This window comes from Lycium barbarum, chromosome 9, assembly GCF_019175385.1.
Source record: "Lycium barbarum isolate Lr01 chromosome 9, ASM1917538v2, whole genome shotgun sequence".
NCBI classification, from domain to species: Eukaryota; Viridiplantae; Streptophyta; class Magnoliopsida; order Solanales; family Solanaceae; genus Lycium; species Lycium barbarum.
In genome coordinates this window covers 10,754,000-10,780,698 of record NC_083345.1, presented here as the reverse complement: position 1 = coordinate 10,780,698, position 26,699 = coordinate 10,754,000, and the positions used below count along the sequence as shown (strand labels likewise).

The window sequence follows — 26,699 nt, the reverse complement described above, 5'->3', positions numbered from 1 at the left end:
AAATGTAGTTACTTCTTTGCAAAAGTAGCCATTTTTTAAAATAGCCTCTTTGTGAAAGTATTAAAATAACCATTTTGCAATGTGCCCTTTCTAAGATAGTGGCCAATTTTGTAAAGTAGCCATTTTTAAAAGTGACACAAAATGGCTACTTTTGTAAGGTGGTCATTTTTTGAAAAATGACAAAAAAGTTGCTTTTTTTTCAAATTGGCATTTTCGGTCGTTTTGCAAGAAATATATTTTTGCAAAAATAGCTATTTTTATGACACTTTTCAAAAAATGGTCAATTTATAAAATTAGCCATTTTTGTGTCACTTTAAAAAATGGCTAGTTTACAAACATAGTCACTTTTTTGGGTTGTCTTTCAAAGTGAAAAGTAGTCATTTTTTGGTTGTCTTAGAAAAAGGTCACTTGCAAAGGTATGCACATATTTGGTTATCTTATAAAAATAGTCATTTTGTGAAAGTAACATCTTTTTTTAAATGCCGGGTTGGGGTAGTAGGGAAGGTTGGAATTGGAAGGGTTTTGGCGGGGGGGGGGGGGGGGGGGGGGGGAGGCAGTGGTGGATGCATGATTTTCCCTCAGGGCTTCTGAAAAAAACAACAAAAGTTAAATATAAAAAATAAAGTTGTCCTTGAGAATCAAACCTAGGACACTAGAGACAATTTTGAACACCCTGGACCGCTTGAGCTAACCTTTTGCATTTGTTGAGAGTATTCAAAAGTTAACAAATGTACATAAACACATAAAATCTGCCATATATATACAATGTAAGTTTTTACCGAGGGTGTTCGGGTGAACATCCTCTAAATCCACCCTTGGGGAGTAGGAGGTGAGAGGTAGTGAGCTGGAGGGTTGGAGGTGCGTGTGGTTAGGAGGTTGGATTGGTATTTCCGTCAAACCAAACACTAATAAAAATATTTTCCACTTTGAATCAAACACAAAAAAATAAGTAAGAAAACACTTGTTTTTCAAGAAATCATTTTCTAGAAAAACATTTTCCATCGTACCAGACACACCCTCTGTCTCTCGTTGAACAAGAATAGCTCCGCCCCTAGCTATAAGATGCAATATCTTACTTTAGGCGACATAAAGACATTATGATAAAATGGAGCCTCCTTCAGGTTTGTCACTTCAAATAATTTGACACATAACATATTGACAACAATTCATGAACTTTTAACAACTAAGTAGCAGCATCATAAAATTAACTAAGCACTAACCTAACAACTGGAAATGCTGATGCATTCTTCCAAAGCAAATAGAATAAAGCTTACATTAGAGTTAAGAGTTCAGACCAATATAAAAAAATGAAGGACCTAGTAAATTGAGCCATACAAAATTGTCATGCTGAGAATCTTGCCTGAAAACTATCTAAATTTCTCTATATAGCATCGTTCTAAGCAGTCACTGTTTCTTTTTGAGCATAAGCTATCCCCTTTTCAATGCTAGCTTTCAACTCTGGCTTTAGAGCTTCTAAAGCTTTTTGTTCATACTCAGTTAATCCATTGAGATCAGATGAAATCAATGCCTCGACCCCATTCCGTCCTAGTTTAACCCTCGACGCAAAGAACGGAAGTTCCGTCATGTCAGATTGCACGTAAGAACACTCGTACACATCAGCGTCGCCGTCAAGGGCACGAAGTGATGACTCAACAAATCTAGCCGCTGCATATGCCATTGACAGTGTAGCAGATCCTGCTCCAGCCTTTGCCTCAACGACCTCTGTTCCAGCATTTTGGATCCTCACGGTTAGTTCCTGTACTTCTTCGTCAGTGAAAGTAGTTGACGGTTTTGTCTTTGACAGCAACGGCAGAATAGTAATCCCCGCGTGTCCACCAATCACGGGGACGTCAATGTCTATGAGTCTCAGGTTTTTCGTCTCTGCGACGAATGTGTTTGCCCTGACAACGTCCAGGGTGGTAACACCGAACAGTTTTTTAGGATCGTAAACACCCTTTTGCTTCAGAACCTCAGCAGCGATTGGCACTGTGGAGTTGACTGGATTGCTGATAATATGGATAAAGGCATCCGGGCAGTTGTCAGCAACAGCCTCAACCAAGCCTTTCACGATATTTGCATTTATGTTGAACAAGTCATCCCGTGTCATACCAGGCTTTCTTGGAACGCCAGCTGGTATGACAACTACATCTACATCTTTCAAACAATTGCCCAATTCAGAAGCTCCGGTAAAGTCAAAAACCTTGGCGGGCGTGTTGCAATGGCTGAGATCTGCTGCAACTCCTTTGACATTTGCAATATCGTAAAGGTGCAACGATGAAACTAGTGGTGACATCTTAATCAGAAGAGCTAGAGGCTGGCCTATACCACCAGCAGCTCCAAGAACAGCCACTTTATAAGACGCTTGGGGCTGAAAATTGTTCCGAGGTCTCTGCTTTTCTTTTTGGGCTTTGGGATTAATGGATGATTGAAGAGCTGCAGCAGTTTCCCTCCCCAAAAATGATGACTCCGATTCACATCGCACAAATGCCTCTGCCTTGAGACCACTGAAATTCCTAAGGTAGTTCCTGGTATTGTATTTCACAACAAAGGCCTTTGATTGTAATTTTGGGCTCACTATAGAGCCAAAGGAAGTAGCTGAACCAACTGAGAGAGTAGTTGCTGATGCTGTTACCATTTCACCCACTGCAAAAAGATCAGATGAACTCAATTTCTTCTATGCATTGTAAGACAGGATTTTAGAACATATTAAGGAGGAACATTCAGCAGTATGTTACATTGTGATAAACGATTAATACTCATAGCATAGCAACCACAATGAATAGTTGGACAACCGATTACTTAGTGCTGCACTTCATACCATCTTGGTTCCTCTCAGAAAAACTTGACCTACTTCTTTACATGAAATATTTTTCTCCCTCCAACAGTTCAAATTAATATACACTAATTCTGCTTTATATTACTTCAAACTTGATTTTGATATCTTACAAACTACGTATTCTACTTTTTTACATTTCAAAACATGGTCTAAACAATTTCTACCAAACGCAGTATAACGATCTACTTAAAAAATTTACTCATATCGTTCCAATCTATCGGATGTCCCCAGAGAGATATAAGGTCCAAATCCTAGCAGAGGCAAAAAGACTAGGTGATTTCTTCCCATCTGTTTAAGGCTTGGTGGATAAAGTTACCTAAACCTATATTGGCGGAAGGTAGCATTATTCCGTGGAACTAGTCGAGGTGCGCGCAAGATGGCCTGGACCTCATAGTTGTCCCCCAAAAAAAAAAAAAAAAAGGACTTGTCGAAGAAATTCATAACAGAAAAGGGTGGTCATTGCTTCACGAGGCCCCCTAAACTAGGGGAAACGAAAGAAAGGAATTTTCAGCTTTTGTAAAATCGTCCAAAAGGAGTTCAAGCCTAACAAAGAAAATTAGTCAAATAAGATATTTTACAAACAAAGCATCCCAGTCCTACATTTATTATTCAAATTAAGCTATAAAAGTCACTTTTTGAAACTTTTATGTTCTCAAACAACTATAATCTTCTCGTGAAAACACCAACAAAACATAAAAGCCAACTATTCAGCTCGGCACAAAAATAAGGAAAAATACAGCATCAGCAATTTTAAAACATTGACAACAGATTCCCTGAGTGTAACTGCCAATTATTCAGCTCGGCAGAGGCGGATCCAAGATTTAAATTATATGGCTTCAATCTTCAGATTTTTAATATTGAACCCATTATATTTTTAAAGTTATGGGTTCATATCTACTATTTATTACAATTTTAATAATTTATTACACATAAATTTATGCTCCGCATCGAAAGTTAGCGGTTCAACTGAACCCCCACTTAGAATGCTAGATACACCACTACAGCTCGGCACAGAAAGCAGGAAAAAATAAAAATACATCATCAGCAATTTTGAAAGATTGATGACAGATTCGGTAAGTCTAACTATTCATTGTATAATTCATACTATTATCTACAATTTTATAGAATTTGGCACCATTCAGACTCCTTGTAAATCCAGGAGATTAGACTCGGAATTGAATTTGAGTGTGACAGGATTGAAAAACATTAGCAAGTTACTCACTGATGTCACAAAGAAGGTAGTATCTGTCCTGCTCCTATTTAAGATCTTAAAATCAATCAAGGCTGTTGTATTGCAAATAAAGCCTTTGGCAATTAAAGCTAGTTCGTTGAATGTAATTCAAAAACCTAAATGATTAGTATGTTAAGATTAGTTAATCTTGTTAAGAAGAAATCACTTCAATAGCAGTGATCCTAAATATATTTCCTAATATCTTTTGCCACTCTGGACTGCAGTTTGTATGAGCTTTCATTTCTTTTAATTTCAAAAACCCTTCCACTCAAACAGCTATAAAATCTAGATGTCCAACATGAATTCGGATGCACTTCATCGTCAGCTGCTCTTAAAATTTTACATGTGAAAGGGTGATAAAATTTATCTATAACCACTCATGTACTTTCCAACACTGCATACTTATTATGTAGGACGACATGTTGAATTTCAACAAAAACCTTATATTTTCCATAAGATAAGAGAGAAGTGGCCAAGTATAATTCAGCAGCAAAGTGGTAAGATTTTCGCAGAAATCCTAAAAGGACTAACAGCTTAAAGAGGGTTCTTAAAAACTTTAGGCTGCTACCATATCTTCCATCAAGAATTTCAGTCTTTCTGGTTATCTAACAAAAGACCAACTGAAAATGATAATTCCTGATAACAACTTAGGATTAAGAAAAAAAAAATCTGACTAAAGAATTCACTGGTAAGGCTAGCCCCTTAAATAAATTAACTTTCTTTATGGTGAACTCTATGGGCTTTTTCATTTCCTCATTTCAATTCATGGTCATGAACTTAAAAAATCTTGAAATGGGAAAAAGGAGCTTCAAACTAATTATCCATTCATCCTTAATCAAATCAACACTACACTCACTATTAAAAAAAATGGGTATAGAAAATACAGCCTACAATTGAATATCCAAAATGAAAAGAAAAAAACTTTATTCTTCTTTTCTTTTTTTCAAGTACCATTTCTAGCCTATCACAAGACAGAGAGCATCAAAGAGTCATTTTTACATGAGATAAAAGATTGCATAGACAAATTAATCCAAAATGGAACAAGAAAGCAATGATGAACTCAATACAACATGGGAATTTAAATTCAAGAAAACAGTATATAATCACAATGCAATATTATATAATTAGCTTATAATTTATCTAGATGATGGACAGAAGCATAAAAATTTAAAGGGGCTTAATGAAAAATGAAATTTAACATCATATTCAAGTCCAAGAAATATTACCTCAAATACCCAAAACAAAGAATAAGTCTTCAAGCAATTTAAAGTTATAAATTCGGAGGTTCCTAGGAAGATGGCAAAGAATGTTCTTTGAAGATATGGGAGAGAGTAAATTAAAAAAGAAAGATATGGAAAGGAGGTTAAAACAGTCTTTTTGACTTGGTGAAAAGTGAAAACCTGAGAAGCAATTAACCAATTTTAAGCAAATGTCATCAAGAATATGACTTGGGCCAAAGAATTAAATAACCATTTAGATTTTAAAAAAGGCACAAAATTAAGTGATTTTCATTTTTAGCTTTGTGATTTTACTCATCAGCAACAATTCCATTTTTTTAACTATTTCTGGTTGTTGAAATTCTAAGTGGTCACCGTGATTTGGTCTAAATTCCTCACAAATCGCCAGAATTTTTAGCAACAAATCTTCTACATAACATGTTATGGTGATTTCTAAAATTTGACCAAAATTCCGAACATTTTTTTGCGCGGATTGCCCATCTTTTGGGGTGGTTTTTTAATTTTTTTCCCTCATATTTGTGGTCTTTAAATTTTGCCTCTCATATTTATAGTCTTTAAGTTTTGCCCTTCGCTTGAAAAGGTGGGCGAATACCTGAGGTTCTGGGTTTGAACTCCCGCTCAGGCATAAAATAAAAAAAAAAAATCGCAAGGCAGGGCTGGGGGGAATGTATGTCGGATCCGGCATACACTTCTTAAGGATTAACTAAAGGTATGCCGGCCCCACCATACTTATGCCTTATGAGACAGACTTTTAGTTATGCCCCATAAGCCAGAACTTTTCCTTAAGGCATAGTTTAGTTATGCCTTATGGAGCAGACTTTTTGTTAAGGTATAACCAAAAGTATGCCCCATAAGGCAAAAACTTTTCCTTAAGACATAGATTTTGCCTTATAAGGCAAACTTTTAGTTATGCCTTAAGGAAAAGTTCTGTTTTATGGGGTATACTTTTAGTTATGCCTTATGGGCACACTTTTAGTTAGGGTATAACTAAAAGTTTACCTTGAAAAATAAAAATAAAAATATATGCCTCAAGGAAAAGTCTGTCTTAAAAATAACTAAAAGTCTGCTTGAGGAGGCTTTAACTAAAAGTCTGCCGGAGGAGGCATAGCGAAATTCAAACTCCCTCCGGCAGACTTTTAGTTAAACATAATTAAAAGTCTGCCGGACGGGCATAGCGAAATTCAAACTCTGTCTTGCGAATTTTTTAAAAAATTTTAACTGAGTGGGGATTCGAATCTGGAACCTATGAGTTTTAGCCGAAGGATAAAATTTAAAGACTACAAATATAAGGGCCAAAATTTAAAGACCACCCCAAAAGAAGGGCAATTCGCTCTAATGATAACCATAACTTGTCGTTAAGGAAAGTCTCATAATGATTCGCCAGTATTTGATTTTAGTGAAAAAAATACTTTTAGTAGGTCAAAATTTAAATAGTGATACGAAAAGATCCTATTTATGCAAATCACCCTTTACAATCTCATTTGCGACTCTGGGCTTCAACTATGATCCACTTTGCTAAGCCCGCACGAAAATTTGGAGACGTGGATTCAACTATGATCCACTATGCAAACGCGAGACAAAAAAAAGAACTTTTTTTTTGGAGATTTCATTCTTTGTAAAAAGAATATAGAAGCAAATTATACACTAAGCATAGTGTAAATTATTCAAATATTTGACGCATATTATATATTCATTAATTTGGTATAAACATCATTATGAGTAAGCATAACACATATATTTAAATATATTTCATTCTATCCACGTTCATTTTATTTTAACTCTAAATAATTTATTTTTAACGCAAATAAGAGGTTCTTAAAAGTAGACTTTATCTAAATCTCATAAGTACTATCATACTATTCTCACTACAAGTCTCTCGACGAACTAAAAAGAATCTTAACAAATGTTGTAACTAATATAGAAACGTAAAACCGATAACTAAACTTTAATCTTCATTCTTCTCTATTTAGTATTAGACATAGAGATCGTTTGCTTCTATCATATGACGTTTTCACTAAATTTATATTAATTTTAAGAGAATAAAAGTATTTAAAATAATTATTCCATATGATTTAAAATCTACCATTTCATGAATTCTTGACTAAAGATCCCTCTTTTTGATCTTTAGTCATGAATTCATGAATTATATCCGAATTTGCGCCGTGTAAGGCCCCATTCAGGGAAGCGCTCCTACCAACTTTTTATATATGGTTTATAAAGTTGTTGACATTGGATTCATCATTCCTACTCCATGGTCGGTATTTCTCACATAGAATTTTCGAATTTAGGTGCCAGATTTTTCCTTCACATTCAACTAAATTGAACGACTATTTATTTTCTTCTTTTTTCTCATTTAAACAACTAGAACCACGCTTTTTTGACTTGACTAACAAGAGTCTTCTGTTTTGTTAAGCATCAATCTTGGTCGAGGCACATTTTTTCTACCTAGAAATACCTAAATGTTGAAGAATTGCCTATTTAGTAAATAAAATAGTCCAAGACCTAGTACATCTCATAGTTTAAGTAATTATTTGATAACGCGTCATCTATTATTTGGAAAAAAACAGTAGTAAACGCTAAGATAGTTTAATGGTGATATAAACACATTTCTAAAAGTATTTCAAGATATGAAATTAGTGGAGATGGAGGTCCTCTGACCAATTTAAAGTATGAATAGGGTGTTGCTTCTAAAATCCAAAAGGTTAACAGTATTACTTTACCTCCTGTTTGGATGGTGGTTCCTGGCTCATTAATGTATGGTTTTGTATGAAATCATATTTGTTTTTATTGTTCTTAAAATTTTGTGGTATGTAATGTTGTAAAAGGCGGGAGCGTGAGGCGGGGCGTTTTGTTTAGTACGGTACGAGGCGTATGCCCCGAGGCACGGGGCGTGAGCCCCATGGATCTTTAAATTTTTAATTTATAATATAGTAAAATAGTATAGTGACACAAAAATTATAAAATAATATGAATAGTTTTAAAAATTTAATAACATGATTAATGAAAGTCATAGAAAGCAAAACTTCTAACATGATTTTACAAGTATAAATAATTGCAATGATTTAAAGTTATTATGAGATACAAACCATTTTTAACTCCTTAACTTTCAAACAATAAAATAATCACAATTTATAAAGCATACTACTATCATATATACTATGCAATTTACCTCCCTAAAAGAAAATAATCAATAAGCTTTATCAAATTATAATTAAAACATCACTCCTTTATGAATAAAAATAAAATTACTTTCAAATAGCAAAATAATAAACTATGATAATTTTGAGACACATGAAAAAAACGTGAAGACTAATAGCAAGTGAAGATGTAAAATTCAGCTTTATATTTTTAAAAGAAATATTAAGTGATATTCACCCTCGCAGTGTTCTCAAATAATAAATATGCAATACTATTGTTCGTTATTTGAGTTATTCTCAATTGTTTTATTTCTATAGATGAAGCAAATTATTAACCATCATTCATTTAATAAAGAATTATAAGGGTCAACAATGTTAATTGGGGAATTTGACACATAATTTGTGTAAGAACTCATAGGCGAGCCCTGAGCGTTGGGCATTAGGTGTATTTAGGACATACAGTTTGGCGCTTAGGGCGTACAGTCTGGCACTTATGGCGTAAGTCTCACAGAACTAAGCCCCACACATAAGCCTCTAGGCATTTTGCCTGTGCTCCGCCCCGGGACGAGCCCCGAGGCGAGTCCCGGAACTGCCTTTTAAAACAGTGGTGGTATGGTGTTGTAAACTCGTGGTTCATCCCATGGTTATATAACCATGACAAGTCCCAATTTTTGTAACTACGGATTTGGTGATTTTTCCGTGATTACGTATTTCATTTTCCCATTATACCCCACCCTCCACCATCCACCCCACCCCCGCTCCACCCTCCAGCATCCACCCTCCCCACCCCCACCCCATTCTCACCCTACCACTCACCCCCGCCCCACCACTGCCCCACCCTCGACTATCCACCCTCACCCCACCCACGCCACTCACCCCCACCCCCACTCCCTCCCTACCACCCACCCCCTCTCTAATCCCACAACCACCCACCTCACACCACCAACCCTCCACCACCCAACCCCACTCCCACAACCACTCACCCCCACCCTACCACCCACTTCACACCACCCACTACCCCTCACCACCATCCACCCCCACCCCACAACCACTCACCCCCACCTTACCACCCACTACCCCACCCTCATCCCATAACCACCCACCTTACACCACCCACCCCTCCACCACCCCCGCTACTACCTACTTATTTTTTAAAGTTTCTATTTTATTCTTTACCTGAGTTTTATTACTAATATGTATAAACTAATTTCTAATTAAGAGTTAAGGGTATTTTAGTAAACTTACAAGTTATTATACAGTATCATACAGTCAAACCAAACAATACAAATGTTATTAAACCACAACAAACGATACAGTCTATCTAAACATTGTGTTCATTAATACAGTACAATACAATACAACACCATACTGTATCATATCATATTGTACATTAATGAACCACAGGAAACAACCATCCAAACAGAGGGTTACTGCCATGTTTGTATTTTTGACAAAATGTCAAGTCCAAATAAATACAGTGTAGATACGGAATTTAAATTTGATAAATTCAACTTCTACAAAGACAGAACCCAACACAGTATTTTTAAACTAAGGGATCGAAATTCAATATTTATTGAAATTTAATAAAAATATTTACTATATATATTTATATTTCGTGCCAAAAATATTGATTCAGTTGAACCCATGTTCCATCTCCTGGTCAATTCTTGTTATTGTTATTCTATCTTATGAGAAGTTCCCCTTCTACAAATTTACCCGATGAGCACAATTCTTGCTCAAGTAGGTGGTGCCTGTTTTCATAACTTGCTAAATTTTATCATGCAACAATTATCGCTTACCCTAATACTCCTGCTCTGAATCTTACTGCTTATATTTCGTGCTGAAAATGCTGATTCAGTTAAGCCCGTGCTCCATCTGCTGGTCAACTCCCATGTCTCTTCAGTTCAGAATTTCAGGTGAATACAAAGACATAATATTCAAAACAAAGATTCTTTTTCAATAATGTACCCCATGTTTTCAGAAGAGATTGTAGGCCCCTTAAAAGCTGGCAAAATATGTGCAAAATTGATGTATATGATACAATAGCCCTTCCCCATGCTACTTCACCCCACAACATTTAAAGTCTACTTTTTATAGGTAAATTTAAAAGCGCGTAAGTTCTATGTGTATTTTATATCGTTAAGTTAATTTTGATTTATAATAATAGGTAAATCTTATTAGTGTATGATATCATGACTTAAAAAATAGAAAGTAACCTACTACAAACGGTTAAATTAACCTAATAGCGTAAAATTTATTTACATTATCAGTGTATATAATTTATATTCAATTTTGGAAAAGAAACCTCCCCCACCCTCACAGGCTCCAACATGACGTACATGTGATTTTTGGAATATGTGGATTTATTCCAATGGACATTACTGCCATTCATTCATGTCAATATCTTGAAGTATGACTTCTCCATTTATTCTCTGCCACAAAGGCATTTTTCACTGTGCGCATTAATAATTGAATTGATCCAAGAACCACAGTACAAACTCTTTGCATTTAGTGCCATCACTTCATATTGCAAGGTTGGAGCCTCTTTTTTGCAAAGTTCATGTTCTCCCATACACCATTCTTGTTGATCCAAGATACCCTTTAGTGCATTTTGTTATTCGCATCCACCAATCCAAAAGATCCATCCACACTTTAATATATTGTACCGGGTGCTCTTTTGCTTGTACCTTACCTCAAGCTCTTTTTTTTTGAATGACCGATAAATCCCTTTTTGATGAACGAAAAGTCTGTGAGACCCAGCGACGCACGGTTCGAAATCTGTAGATAATGGGTCTGTCATTCTATCCTTCTCCACTTAAATATCAGGCTTTTGTCTATGATAGGGTTCTAACTTAGCCCAACTATTAGACTTAGATCCTAAAATTTTAGAAGCATCCACCTAATTGGAAAAAAAAAAAAAAAAAAACAGAAAGAGAAGAAGTCTCCTTACCTAAGTTTTTGTTATTTTTGACTATTTTATTCTACCTACATCTACTAATAACACATGGCTTGAGTTACACCCTCTTTACCACACCGCCCCGCCCCTCCCCCTCACAACAACCTATGCCACACACACTTCCTATATACACATAGAACTAGTATATACTTGGAAAAAGTAGGAAAATTTAGGGATCATAAGAAATGGGAAGTTTTCAAACAAAGGACAAAAGCTATCCAAAAGACAAAGTGGTAGAAGGGTTGAAGCATAACGTAAGATTTCTTCAAGCTGAGGTAAATGAAATAATGTGCATGAGGGAATATGAGAGCCAAGTTAATGCACAAGAGATGATCATATTTGCATTGAAAGAAGCAGAGTGGAAGAAGGAAAGGAAGAAGCTAAAAGAAGAAGTGAAGAAGTTGAAGAAGAAATTGGAACAGAAAGAAGAAGAAAAGTTCAAAGGAGTAGAAAATGATGAGATGTTTAGTGTAAAAGGAGATAAATGGCGGCATCAATTAGCAACAAGCTATTTGTTGGAGCAAATTAGGAATGAGGAAGCTATAAGAGATGAGGCTATTGAGAAGTGGAAACAACTTTATTTTGCAATCAAGATGGAGCTTGATGATCTTATTCATAGGACAAATCAAGGTACCTCCATTAATATCTTGTCATAGCAGCACTTCATTTCTTGAAATAAATGAACTAGTTAAGATCATAGGTATGTTCAGTCTTGCTTTATATCCTTTTCGTAGAAACTGCTGTATACTGTAACTATGACAGGAAGCTGATTTATGTGAGTCCCAAATCATTTAGTTAAGGCCACAATGTCCTACAAAATGAGTAGTTAATCTTTTTCCCTTTTCATTCATCTTCCTTCGCTCCCTATCGGGTCCAGGGGGGAGGTTCTAATTCTTCTTTCTCTACCTTCCCCGGACAACACTTGTGGCCTGTGGTTGTGGGATTACAGTGGGTATGCTGTTGTTGTAACATGAAAGGTTGTTCCCTATGCCTGTCTTTTGCAACTAGAAAAGGAATTTTTTGTTCTTTTTTCGTTCACTTTCACACTGAAACTTGAAAGGAAAAGTCAATTAAGAGAAATTTATAGCTATTACCCGCAGGTTATTCTTTAGATTGTTCTACTCGTTTAAAAATTCTCATATGGTCTAATAGAACATAAATTTAAAGAAAAACAAAGATAAACTATTAATGAACGTCCTTCAAAGAAAAAAGCGAATTCTATTCCCTAACTATGCACTAGCTAAGTTCTACTTAACATTTTATCCAGATCCTCTATGCATACTCTAGCTAAATATGTGGTTAATAGGCATAGTATTAAAATTTTGAGATAAATGTGTTATTTGTTTTAGGAGGAGGACTCTGCTGGAAAACAGAGCAAATGGAATTATTGGAGAAGCTGCATATGGAGCTAAAAGAAAAGGAGGAAAAAATTGCACTTCTAAAGGAGGAAATAGCTTCAAAGGAGCAACAAGAACTCAAGAGGGAGAGGGAGATAGACATTATGAGGCAAAGCTTGAAAATCATGAGCTACAATATGAAGGTAGCAAGCTTTTCTAAGAATCTTTCAAAAAGCTTGCATCTGTAAAAGGTAGTCATTTTAAAGGAGAATGATAGTACTACTAGTTCATTTTGTTTTCACTCTGCATATGATATCTGTATTAGAGCCATGGGCGGAGCCACCTTCGGCGAAGGGTGGTCAGGTGCACACCCTTCGTCGGAAAATTACGCGGTATACATAAGTTAAATGTTAGCTACAATGAGTATCTATTCAATTTTGCACACCCTTAACACAAGTAAGAAGAAAATTTGCACACCTTCATCAAATTCCTGACTCCGCCACTGATTAGAGCCTCAACTAATTTGCATACGGCACCACATAAGGCCCATTAATAGTGGAAGCGCTCCCTAACAGAACTTTTTCCTATCTAAATTTAGAATTTGAAACATCTAATTAAGGATGAAGAAATTCCATTCATCCCACCACAATATATAGAATTGGTGGTGGTCCTCTCAATTGATGCTTCTTTCATGCTATCTCTTCTTTGTTGTTTGCGAAGTGTATTTCTTCTTCAAATTTTTGAGAAGGCAATTATTTTAGTACAATTACTTATTACTAGAGCAAGTTTAAGATGTAACTTACTTTGATTTGAAACACAATTTGTACAAAATACTAGTACAACTAAATTGGAGATAACTTAATTCCTTCTTTAAAAGGTATTTTCCCCTTTTCGTTACATTACAATTTGATTCCTTCTTGAAGAAGGTATTTTCTCTTTTATTTGATGTAATAAATTTTAGGGCTGTTGTTTTCACCCCTTTTTTTTAATTCATGAAGGAGTTTGTGGATTATTTTTTTTCCTTTGTTCACAAATTAATTCCTTCTTGAAAGTGCCAACTTGAAGAAAACCAATAACTTATTAACAATAAACAATCGTTATCTCCATTTATAGTCATGTTAGAAAAGCTGAAATACCATTTTCAAATCTTTTTAATTAAGCCGTAAATACTTTGTCTTATAAGAATACTAAAACTATTAACAAAAACAAGCAGATACACATCTTAAAACAAAATGCATTATATGCCTCTCATTGTTTTATCATTTTTAGTTTTGTAATAATTAACAGAAATACACGTATAATATGCTTGTATAAAGACTAGTTAAGTGAAGAATGACCAAGGCAATGTACAATTGCATGAATAAAAACCATACATATATACAGCTACTTGTTGTGGTGTGATTGTTATTTACAACCTTTACCCTGACCTTTTGAATATCAACATTGGAGAATTTTGATACTTTGCATTTTATCCAATTGATATGTTCTTCTCTTCTGTCAGTTGTGGCCTTGGAACAGTTCGATAGTTTGATCTCACATTCTGAAAAAATAATAAGAAAGCATAAAAGTAAATACATATCATATTTATCCATATATTGTTTCTCAAAATCTATGTTGCTCGAACTCTCCAAAAATGTTGCAACACCCATATCCTATCCTCAAAAAATAGACTTTTTTGGAGGATCCAACGCACACTGCCGACATTTTTGAACAGTCCGAGTAACGTAGCTCAAAACGGTAAGGCGAAAATGGAAAATGCAAGTACCTCTAACAGAGTGATGTAATAGAAGTCCTCCATGTGCTGCATAAGTGCACTGCCATCTCTGATTGCTAGAAATATGTTAATCTCTGTGTTCAATATTTTCTCAATAAGTTCTTTTTCACCTTTCATCTGCACAAAATGTTACAATAAGTAAAACATATTACCAATGAGTGATATGGAACACAACTAAGAAAAAGGAAATAAAGGTGCGGTGAACAAAGGTGGAGAAACATACAAATTCACTAACAATAACATCAGGTGTGGCCTCTCCAATAACATCGCCTTGGTAACCATCTTCCAGGAGTTCTACATTATCCTAAAACGTATTGTTCCGATACATAAGAATTAAATAACAAACTCCTTTCAAGCCAGGAACTGTTGTGTTTGAAATTCAAAAATGAACAAAATTCTGATGCTTTATAGTGTATGAAATGACAGATTAAAAGGTTTGAAAATGAATCAACTCACCTTAGTGTTTTTCGGATCTCCAGCTGCCAAATAAAGGGGTTGAGCAACATGGCAGTAGCCCATCAAACGAGGAACTGTTGGTATTATATCTCTGTGATTTACAACCCTCCAGCTGTCTTTAACTTTCTACAATATAAGAAGCAACTGGGTTATATTGAGTCACTCGTTATTTAACAAAATTAAATTCTCAGCTCAATTTCAAAGCAACCCAAAGTGATTTTGTAAGGTCACTTTTTTTGAAGAGCTAACAAAATTTCATGCTTTCTTTCACACAGTATAGTTTAGCTTCATTAAGAGCTCAGGATAGCCGATCAACAAAGACGTGATACTCTCTTTTTCTTTACTTTATTTGTCTGCCAGCAAGAACAGATTTAAAAGAAAAAAGAAAAAGAAAAACTGCAAAGATTGACATAAACAAATGGCAAGACCATATTGGCAATATAGGATATAGTCATTCTCAACATAAGCACTTCACATCTGCAGAGAAGAAATTATACCTCATTATAAACTTCAGCGAACTTTTTGTTTCCAACTCTTGGAGATCCAAAGTTGTACATGGTCACACATATAGCTCCACGCCTAACACAACCAACAAGAAAGATGAGTCACAAATGTAGTGTTAGCATGATTCATAGGTAAACAGATGAGATGGCAGGTATAAGACGTAAGAGATAGCGGTCTTGGTTTTTCTCCACAAGCACTTCAAGAAAAGGGTCGCCCGACAATTTGGCACTAACAATTGCAGACATATTCTTTCTGGGAGAACTCTTTATTTTGCAAGATATTTCATTATTATAGAACAATCAGCAAGCAACTTAGCAATTAGAATTTACTTAGGGTCATCTGTGATATGGTTCTACCAACAATTATACAACTTCTGCTCTTAAAAGAAGATCCAATTTTGAGGAATTCTATGCAAGTCTCCAAGAATGAATAATATATCATAACATAACCAAAGCACTATAGAAGTATAGAAAAAATAGTGTGCTTAAGAAAGAAAGGTGGGTGCCATTGGATCATTTGAACTTTCCCAAAAAGCCTACTGACTCTGTGGTCAACCCAGTATGACCAAATTCTGACGAACACTACAAACATGTTAAATAAACAGCAAAAAACAAATCATGGATGTCCTAGGTTATTGTAGTGGTTGGCTAAGATGTTGATAAATGGCGAATCATATAAAATGGATGGGAGATAAGGTACGGGAATAAGCAGAAAAAGGAGGAGCTTACTTAGCTAGTTGACTTGATGATAGTTCAAGAGCGAGAAGAGTAGCCAATGCACCACCAAGACTGTGACCAGTCACGTAAACATGCCATTTGTTTGGCGGATCAAGATCACCATCCCTGGAAAATATATTTAAATATTAATTGGTGATGTGACATCAATGATTAGTGGTGAAGTAAGAACTTCCTAAACAGAGAAGAGAAGCCCGAAAAAAAATGCTGATGCTGAAGGCAATTGTCAACGGCTTGAGATAATTAAAATATCAAATCAATATCCTCATCCAAAGATAAGAGCTATGATATCTTATCTTTCCTTCACCCTTCCGGAGGTAATCAAGGGAAATGAAGCATTATACAATTTTGTTTGACAGGCCACTTACCGATAGCCAATTGCTTTTTTGATCAGTGAGATAAGCCTAATCCTAACTGAATCATATGCACCTAGGAAACCACTGTGAACCTACAAAAATAACCTCTGGTTCTGATAATGAGAAGGATTATAAATATAAGTAGAGTACATACATAATTCAGGCACTAAGATAGAAAAGTAGGAATTTCAATGCCACCTGAACTTCTTGCTTGAAGTCACCACCTATCCTTTCAGGATTCAACCTGCAGAGTAGGAGACAACACAGGATACGAAAAAAATGTAGACAGTGATTGCTTAATTATATAAACTTTCTAACCAACATCCAAATAATGAAGATGCGAGGACATATAATTCATATTCAAAATTAACAAAGTACTTGGTTATTTCTTATTGTTTCAAATTCTTGTTTGAAGATTAAACTTTTTTCAATGGTGTCAGTTAGAAAATTTCTTGTGAAATTCTGGAAAACCTTTAGCTATGATGGTATTTTCAGTCTACACTTTACTGATGCTGGACAGAAGGTTATCTTCCATCTAAGAAAATGAAATTGTTTCTTTCAGCATAGTAGACAGTTGTATTTCAATAAAAGTACACTTTCCGAGAAGTTAGAGAAGGATGAAAATTAGTTGTTTACTATAATAGGAAAAATAACCTAGTAGTAAAGAGAAACCAGAAGGGCAAGGTAGAGAAGAAGAATATGTTACCCTGCAGGAACTAGCATCAAGTCCGTCACAAGATCCTTCCATTTAGTCTGGATCAAAGAACAATCAGTTATCTCCATGTAGCTAAATCAACAAGGTTTACAGATGTGTTTAACAACAGAACCTACTTGTTCGGTTCCCCTGAAAGCAACAACTAATCGATTCCTAGCTGAATCACGCCAGAGCGCTACCTGCAGCTCTTGCAGAATCCAAAATCAGTAGAATAGCTTTCTTGGATCAAATAAAATCAGATCTAAGAAACCTGATACTCCCTCCGTTTCAATTTGTTTGTCATAGTTCGACTCGGCATGGAGTTGAAGAAAATAAAGAAGACTTTTGAATCTTGTGGTCATACATATGCCATGTAGGATGTTGGCTGTAAAGAGTTACTAAATACAGAAAGTGGCATTCTTTTTTAAATAGACTAAAAAGGAAAGTAAGACAACAAATTGAAATGGAGGGAGTACAAACTAAGAACTGATAGCCAGCAATATATGAACTTGCCTCTGTGTCGGTTGACTCATTATCTAAGAAGCATAATTTGTCAAATTCAGATTTGATGAAAGTCGGATGTCCCATAGAAGTGGCTAGCATTGCCCAAGCCTCCATGGCAGTCTCTGCAGTTGAGAAAAGAGACTTCATTTCCTCAGCTTTCTTCTCGTCCAACACTAGTCCATCTTTATTCATGAGGATATCATTTTCCAGTCCAGTTGAAGACTCTTCTTTAGCATCACCCTTTCCAAAAAGACCTGTTCCTTTGTTGAATTGAGAAACTGTAGCATTTAGAACCATCAATGCTCCCAAAATGGAATCGGTTTGACGCAATAAGTCTTGTGTCACCTTCTTGATATCTGGAAGTGTTAACTGAATGTTGTTAAGAACAGGTGATTCATTTTCTTGCTTTTCAGGAGTTGCAAGACCAGATTCAACATAACCCGCATCTGCAGTTTTTCGTGATTGCGACCCAATCTTATTTAACAAGTCAAGATTATCCCACTTTATAGTCTCCGGAGCAGGGAGACCAAATCTTTGAACAACATTTTGATTGACAGTATCAGCAAAATTCTTCCAGAAATGCTTATCTGATTGAGAGCTCTCGAAAATCTTAGTGCCAGGGGAATTATGCTCATCGGTTATGTCACTTTCATCATGATTAAACTCCATTTCACCACCAACTTTGGTGGCTTTCGAATTATTTGAGAATTTTGATTCTGGGGGCATGCTCGAGTCATCCAAGTTGGACGATTTCTGAGACTCCAGTAGTACATCCGATTCCACAACAGGACCATCGGGATTCTTGCTGCTGCTAGTTGAATCATTATAAGCATCATTTAGTAGCTTCAGCTGCCCGAAAGCATACTGGACGAATTGTCGAGCTTGCACAGTCTCTGAACCCAGAACTGTCTTCAGAGCAGACTCAAACCCATTTTTTTTCAAAAATTCTGTAATGATTGGGATGTTCCACCACTTCTTTTCTTCTTCAATTTTCTCGAAACTCTTGTACTTAATCTGTATCATGTTATTAGGACAATTAGTGAAATCTCGAATTGGATAAACATTAAATTGGGAGAGGCACACATTCGATACTAGAATAGATTATTTTATTGCCAATTAACTCTCATCCAGGAAGCCCATAGTCAGATAGAAGTTCCAGATAAAATATAAATTGCAACGAACCAAAAGAAAATGAACCAACCAAACATTAGGTAGATTACTAACGCATAAACAAGGTCTTAGTGCTCTTGAACCCTGAATATGCCTCCAGATTCAAATCACCTTACCTCTATCTCTATCTTCCCACCACCGCCCATTCCTTCCAAATCAACCAGCAGTTCATGAGAATCTCCTAGAAAAGCACATTTCTGTTAATTTCACAGATTAAAACATCAATGGAATCCATATACCAGCCAAATCCTTATATCAGCGCTTATATCGGTTATGATATTGTTCAGAAGTATAACTATAGAAAACAAATTTGGTCCCTTTATGAAGTTTTCTTCTTTTGTCAATTTGTTTTGTGAACAATGAGACACCTTCAACGTCATCATCAAAACACAACCAATATGCATATTGAAGAAGAACTCAGAACTTTTTCCGTCTATTTTGGTACGATAAGTTGAAAAGGAGGTCAGACCTTATTTTACATGAATAATATTTTGGCCCACAAGAAGGCTAGACAATTATGTAAAGTACAAGTTCATGAGATCCATTTCTTGAGTTCGTACCATCACAGAGGTGTTCCAAATTAACTGCTGCGTTCCCCATCCGTTTATGTGGAGCCACCAGATTTGCATCCCAAGCTGCAAGCTGACAATAGTTATGAACAAATAATTAGATCCAGAGTTGAGAGTCAGTATCTAAAAAGACAAGAAGCAGACCATTGTGAATGTCTTAAGACAACATAAACCAAGATGTGCTTTTCCAGGTCCCTAAATTCTAGCCTGACACCAATAACCTTAAACAGCATGATTTTGTTTGTTTTAATTCAGTTAATACTATGAATTTCAGCAGGAAGTAGAAATACAAAGCTAAAATTCAGTAGGTACGAGACTGTTGGATATGGGAAGATTGCCTACATGCCCTTAATTGTATAGCAGTCACTCAACTCAGTTAATAGAGCAGTGTCCATAGCAAGCATCCATAAATGACACGTGGTATATCGACAAAACTTAAAGCTTTTCAAATTGCATATCTCACTAGAGCTGCTCACTTTTCATCAGGAGATTTAGTATTGCAATAGGTAATTCTAGTTCATATAGTCCACATGCAGTGTATTAAATTTTCATCATTTAATTTAGAAGAGCTAAGTTATTTCAAATTGAGGTCATGTATCAAAAGCAAATTGTTACTGTTTCTGGAATGCTATCTTTACTTAATTAACCATTAAAAGGGAAAGATGAATTCAAGTTATCAACCTGAAGATCGTTCAGAGGTGGCTGCTTAATATTTAGAGAAAACTCCTCATTCCATGTTGGCTCTTTTGTCCTGCAACATCAATTCACGAAATTAACAATTTTTCTGTTCTTGTGTGATGTTACAAGATTGAAACAGTTGATAGTTTGAACAAATGAAAAAGATAGCTCTATTCTCCTATAGACAATAGCAATTGCAGACCTTTTGCCTTCTTGATGACAAAGTAAAAGGACTAAGAAGCATGCAACTTCAAATAAGAGATTGGTGGAAATATCGCATTCAAGATAACAAAGAATATGAGTTAAGGATAAAAAAACAGTTGAATTCTACTTAATCCAGTATAACTCTTTACAGTTGAAAAATTTGCACCATAACACATGACCAACTACCTACCCCCATTTCACCTTGCTTTTGACAACTTGACTATCTAATTCTAACACCACATACGGATCACTTGTTCCCTGAAAGTTGGATAGAAAATTATGCAATTAAATCAGAGCTGGAGTCAGGAAATAAATGCATAAGTAACCATTTAAATGAGGAGAGAATAGTGAGGCTCGTTCCAATTGAATTTTGATAATTTGCTAATATTGAAAGGCAGATACCTTACCCAAGGATCCATTGCAGGAAAACTGAGACCTTTCTTTAACTTTATGAACAATTGGCCATCATAAATTTCACGCACAAATGACCTGGAACATAGTTCTCAAAGATGAGATAGAATTTTCAATCATGATCCACTCATTTGCAATTGCACATGCATGAATTTAGTTTTGGACACACTGAATTCTTTGTCTAAGATTTGGCTAAAAATTAGCAAAACTAAGTTGAATAAGACATAATCAAAGCTGAATAAGACATAATCAATCAGATATCAATATCCAACCAATTTAACAGACCTATAAATCAAATTCCTACAGTTGAATTTTTCTACTTCAGTAAGAAGAAACAACTACATACTCCGAAAGAAATATGGTTTTGCAATTAGCCGCATCCACCTCATGCTTTCCAATATTGTCCTGATCAAGCAATATCAAAAGAACCAAAATGAATCAGACTTGAAAAATAACTTAATCACTTACTTTTTTCTCCATAAACATTTCAAGATATGTAATAGTATTACTTTCAAGCTTAAATCCCTGCTAAGTAAATTTTGTATCAAAATATCCCTTATATGATTATGATGAAAATATTCCCTTCATCTATTTTCATGAGTTTGGGGGATAAGACTAATACAGGAAAATCAAATTTATGTTAATTTCCTAAACTAGAATTGCAACTGCCTGATAAGTGCTCAAACAAGAATACAAATGAAAACAAATTACTGAGACTCAAAGATCACAGCTTTAAGGCAGCACAAAATTCAAAACTTACAAGCATGTCCTCAATAACTTCTACAACAAATTGAAAAGAACCCACAATGCAAGATACTTTTACATGCAATTTTCTTCCTCTAATCAACGGCCAATACATATCATCATGCTTATTTACAAGCAATGAATCAACCAATCGATCGATCAACTATACCTCAATCACAAACTAGATGGGGTCAGCTATCAGGGGCGAAGTCAAGCATAGCTAAGGGGATTCATCCGAACCCCCTTCGGCGAAAAATTACACTATCTATACATGGTTAAAATTATTTTTTATGTATATTTAGTAGATGTTGAACCCCCTTCGACATCTTCGTGTGTTCATTTCTACATATTTTGAAACCCCTTAGTGAAAATTCTAGTTCCGCCACTGTCAGCTATAAGAATCCCCAATATCCATTCGCTATATTTGAGTCCATTTTCAATTCATGAATAAAGAAAGAAATAGAAAAGTGACTAACTGCATACATACCAACATTCTTATTCACAAAGATGAAATTTTTAACTAATCAATCAACTACACTTCAATACCACTAGTTGGTGTCAGCTATAAGCATCCTCAACTATAAGCATCCTCAAAAAATGAACAACTACATACATATCAACATGCTTATTTACAAAAATGAATTGATCAATCAATCAATAAACTACACCTCAATCCCAAACTAGTTGGAGTCAACTATAAGAATCCTCAATTTCCATTCACTCTATTCGAGTCCATTTTCAATTTATGAATAAAGAAAGAAATAGAAAAATGAACAACTACATACATTAACATTCTTATTTACAGAAATGAAATTTTTTGACTAATCAATCAAATACACCTCAGTACCACTAGTTGGAGTCAAGCTATAAGAATCTTCAATATCCATGGCTCTATTTGAGTCCATTTTCAATTTATGAATTAAGGAAAGAGATAAAACTGAACAACTGCATATACATCAACATGCTTATGTACAAAGATGAATTAACCAACAACAACAACAACAACAAGCCCAGTATAATCCCACCATGTGAAGTCTGGGGAGGGTAGAGTGTACGCAGACCTAACCCCCACCTTGAAAGGTAGGGCGGTTGTTTCCGAAAGACCCTCGGCTCAAGAGAGGAGAACAAGAGAGGAAAAACAAGACAAAAGGTCAGATAGGACCAAGCATATCGAAAACAATATGAAAGCAAGGAATCACAACAGCGAGAAAGTCATGGTAGAACAGTCCGGAAAGAAAGGAACATTAACTACTATAGATAAATAAGATAACCAACAAATATAAGCAGCAATCAAATGGCAATAAACAAATGAGCAAAACTCAACTACTATGGTGAAAGAATTAGCCACCTAGCCTTCTATCTTAATCTGAGTCCTCCACAACCTCCTATCTAAGGTCATGTCCTCGGTGAGCTGAAACTGTGTCATATCCTGTCTAATCACCTCTCCCAAATACTTCTTCGGTCTCCCTTTGCCTCTCCTGAAACTGTCCATAGCCAACCTCTCACACCTCCGCACTGGGGCATCTGTGTCTCTCCTCTTCACATGCCTAAACCATCTCAGTCTCGCTTCCCGCATCTTGTCCTCCACCGATGCCACTCCCACCTTGTCTCAGATATCTTCATTCCTAATTCTATCCCTCCTAGTGTGCCCACACATCCATCGCAGCATTCGCATTTCCGCGACTTTCATCTTCTGAACGTAAAATTTCTTCACTGGCTAACACTCCGCCCCGTACAATAAAGTCGGTCTAACCACCACTTTGTAGAACTTGCCTTTAAGTTTTAGTGGCACTTTCTTATCACACAGCACTCCGGAGGCGAGCCTCCATTTCATCCACCCTGCACCAATACGATGTGAAACATCGTCGTCGATATCCCCATCTCCCTATATAATAAACTCAAGATACTTGAAACTTCCTTTCTTTTGAATGGCCTGGGTACCAAGCCTCACTTCCTCGTCAGCCTCACGCGGTAGGCCACTAAACCTGCACTCCAAGTATTCTGTCTTGGTCCTACTCAATTTAAATCCTTTAGACTCCAACGTCTGTCTCCAGCCCTCCAGCTTATCATTAACTCCGTTGCGAGTCTCGTCAATCAGGACTATGTCATCCGCAAACAACATACACCAAGGCACCTCACCTTGTATTTGTCGCGTCAATTCATCCATCACCAGGGCGAATAGAAACGGGCTAAGAGCTGATCCCTGATGCAACCCCATCATAACAGGAAAGTGCTCCGAGTCTCCTCCTACTGTCCTTACCCTGGTCTTAGCTCCATCATACATGTCCGTTATCGCTCTAATGTACACCACAGGTACACCTTTAGCCTCCAAGCATCTCCATAGGACCTCTCTTGGCACTTTGTCGTACACCTTTTCTAGGTCAATGAATACCATGTGCAAGTCCCTCTTCCGCTCCCTATACTGCTCCACCAATCTCCTTACAATATGAATGGCTTCTGTAGTCAAGCGACCCGGCATGAATCCAAACTGGTTCTCTGAAATAGACACACCTCTCCTCACCCTCATTTCCACCACCCTGTCCCACACTTTCATAGTGTGACTTAGCAGTTTGATACCTCTATAGTTGTTGCAGCTTTGAATGTCTCCCTTGTTCTTGTACACGGGCATCATTGTACTCCACCTCCATTCTTCTGGCATCTTCGCTGTCTTGAAAATGACATTAAACAACCCAGTCAGCCACTCCAAGCCTACCCTGCCTGCATTCTTCCAAAATTCCCCTGGAATCTCGTCAGGTCCAGTTGCTCTTCCCCTGCGCATCCTACGAACAACTCCCTTAACCTCCTCAACCTTTATACTCCTACAATATCCAAAGTTGCGACGCCTATCCGAGTGCTCCAAGTCTCCCAACACAATGCCTCTGTCCCCTCCTTCGTTCAAGAGTTCATGAAAGTATGACTGCCATCTCTGTCTAATGCGAGATTCCTGTACCAGCACTTGGCCATCCTCGTCCTTGATGCACTTCACTTGATCCAAGTCGCGTGCCTTCCTCTCTCTCGCCTTGGCGAGCTTAAATAGCTTCTTATCCCTACCTCTGTCCTCTAGTTCTGCATAAAGGCGTTCAAAGGCTGCCGTTTTAGCCGCCGAAACTGCCAACTTCACCTCCTTTCTCGCCATCTTATACTTTTCCCTGTTCGTCCGCTTCTCTTCATCATCCTTGCTATCTACCAACTTCACATATGCCTGCTTCTTTGCTTCTACCTTTCCTTGGACTTCTCCATTCCACCACCAATCCCTCGGTGCCCACCACGGCGGCCTCGTGAGACCCCCAATACCTCTCTAGCTGCTTCCCTAATGCAACTGGCCGTCCTATCCCACATACTGCTCGCATCCCCCCTACTATCCCACGCTCCCATAGCCATCAACTTCTCCCCCATCTCTAGGGCACTAGACGGAGTCAAACTTCCCCACCTAATCCTCGGTCGTTCATCCACGACCCTCTTCTTCTTCTTCCTTCTTATCTCCAAATCCATCACCAATAGCTTATGTTAGGTCGTAAGATTCTCACTCGGTATGACCTTGCAGTCCTTACAGAGGCTTTTATCATCTTTTCTAAGAAGCAGAAAGTCTATTTGCGTCGCAACCACCGAGCTACGGAAGGTTACCAAATTAACCAACCAATCAATAAACTACACCTCAATTCCAAACTAGTTGGAGTCAAGCTATAAGAATCCTCAATATCCATTCGCTCTACTCGAGTCCATTTTCCATTTATGAATAAAGAAAGAAATAGAAAAATGAACAACTACATACATATCAACATTCTTACTTATGGAAAATGAAACTTCAAACCAATCACTCATCTACACCTCAATACCAAAATAGTTGGAGTCAAGCTATAAGAATTCTCTACATCCATTTGCTCTATTTGAGTACATTTTCAATAAAATAAAGAAATAGAAAAATAAACAACTACATACATATCAACATTCTTATTTACAAGAATTGAAATTTTCAACCAATCAATCAACTACACCTCAATTCCAAACTAGTCGGAGTCAGCTATAAGAATCCTCAAATATCCATACGCTCCATTCGAGTACATTTTCAATTTATGAATAAAGAGAAATAGCAAAATGAACACCTACATACATATCAACATGCTTATTTACAAAAATGAATTAACCAACCAATCCATAAACTACACCTCAGCTCCAAACTAGTTGGAGTCAAGCTGTAAGAATCCTAAATAATCAATATCCATAAGCTCTATTCTTGTCCATCTTCAATATATGAATAAAGAAGGAAATAGAAAAATGAACAACTACATACATTAACATTCTTATTTATAAAAAAAAAAAAAAAAAAAAATTATTAGCCAATCAATCAACTAAACCTCAATATCACTAGTTGGAGTCGGCTATAAGAATCCTTAATATGAATTCACTCAATTCAAGTCCATTTTCAATTAAAAAAATGAATATACAAATTAAGATAAGATTGAGAATTTACTGGAGGAGTAGTGTAAGCTTCAAAAGCAAAACCAGCAAGAATGACAGCTAAATTTATATCAAAAGGAGGCCTTTCAGTCTCCTTGTTATCTAATGAAAGGGGTTCAATTTCACTACTAGTTTGACAAGAACAAAAGAACAAATCTTTTGAACCAAATTTAGAGTAATTAAACAATCCATTAAGTTTCTTGGAAAAAAATAGTTTCTTGGAAAAAGAAACTGAATTGGGGTTCTTGAAATGATATAATCTTGGTGAAGAAGACATGGGAAAGTGGAGATGAGTTTGCAGAGTAGCCATGGAAGTGTGAAGATGAAGTGGCAGTTAGATGTAATTTAGTGGTGGAAATGAGGAGATTTTGGGAAAGAAAAATTTGTCCAGTGTTAGCCAATAAATGTAGGAGAGGATATTTTTAGATTGGGAGTGGAAGTGAAGTGTACTAAGGACTGCTTTAAAGAAAAAAAAAGTGGAACCATTGAGTGCTATTAAAATTAGGACAAAGGTGGAAATATGTCTCTTGATTTTGCGATTTAAAGTAAATATAAGTCTTATTAAAAAAGTAATGTATATATAACTTTGGCATTAAAAAATAATGTAAATATACCTCTGTTGTTACACAAATGGTGCAAATATACCCTTTTCGCTGACGAATTTTTTTAAAAAAAATTAATTATCTTATTTTTTCAATTAAAAAAATG

General features: G+C 36.2%; 3 protein-coding genes across 4 annotated transcripts; 1 reads left to right on the top strand and 2 right to left on the bottom strand.

Annotated features, from left to right (window-relative positions):
• Positions 1–1,221: 1,221 nt before the first annotated feature.
• On the bottom strand, positions 1,222–5,591 carry LOC132610033 (malate dehydrogenase, chloroplastic-like). The gene is made up of 2 exons (XM_060324286.1): positions 5,294–5,591; positions 1,222–2,643 (listed from the first exon to the last, which is right to left on the bottom strand). The coding sequence occupies exon 2, from the start codon at positions 2,633–2,635 to the stop codon at positions 1,397–1,399; it is 1,239 nt and encodes a 412-aa protein (XP_060180269.1). The 5' UTR covers positions 2,636–2,643; positions 5,294–5,591; the 3' UTR covers positions 1,222–1,396.
• Positions 5,592–10,918: 5,327 nt separating this feature from the next.
• Positions 10,919–13,620, top strand: LOC132610810 (uncharacterized). The gene is made up of 2 exons (XM_060325219.1): positions 10,919–12,028; positions 12,748–13,620. Exons 1-2 carry the CDS (start codon positions 11,584–11,586, stop codon positions 12,981–12,983), a joined length of 681 nt encoding a protein of 226 aa, XP_060181202.1. The 5' UTR covers positions 10,919–11,583; the 3' UTR covers positions 12,984–13,620.
• Positions 13,621–13,949: 329 nt separating this feature from the next.
• Positions 13,950–26,438, bottom strand: LOC132610809 (uncharacterized). 2 transcript variants are annotated; one of them, XM_060325215.1, is made up of 18 exons: positions 26,005–26,438; positions 21,136–21,194; positions 20,786–20,867; positions 20,569–20,636; positions 20,178–20,247; positions 19,488–19,569; positions 19,044–19,108; positions 17,763–18,771; positions 17,391–17,449; positions 17,266–17,312; positions 16,758–16,803; positions 16,572–16,651; positions 16,198–16,311; positions 15,463–15,544; positions 14,966–15,091; positions 14,733–14,813; positions 14,501–14,626; positions 13,950–14,275 (listed from the first exon to the last, which is right to left on the bottom strand). In XM_060325215.1, exons 1-18 carry the CDS (start codon positions 26,299–26,301, stop codon positions 14,204–14,206), a joined length of 2,565 nt encoding a protein of 854 aa, XP_060181198.1. In that variant the 5' UTR covers positions 26,302–26,438; the 3' UTR covers positions 13,950–14,203. The 2 variants fall into 2 exon arrangements, with proteins under 2 accessions (XP_060181198.1, XP_060181199.1); XM_060325216.1 differs by lacking the exon at positions 20,569–20,636 and having other exon boundaries at positions 20,781–20,867.
• Between the last annotated feature and the right edge of the window lie 261 nt (positions 26,439–26,699).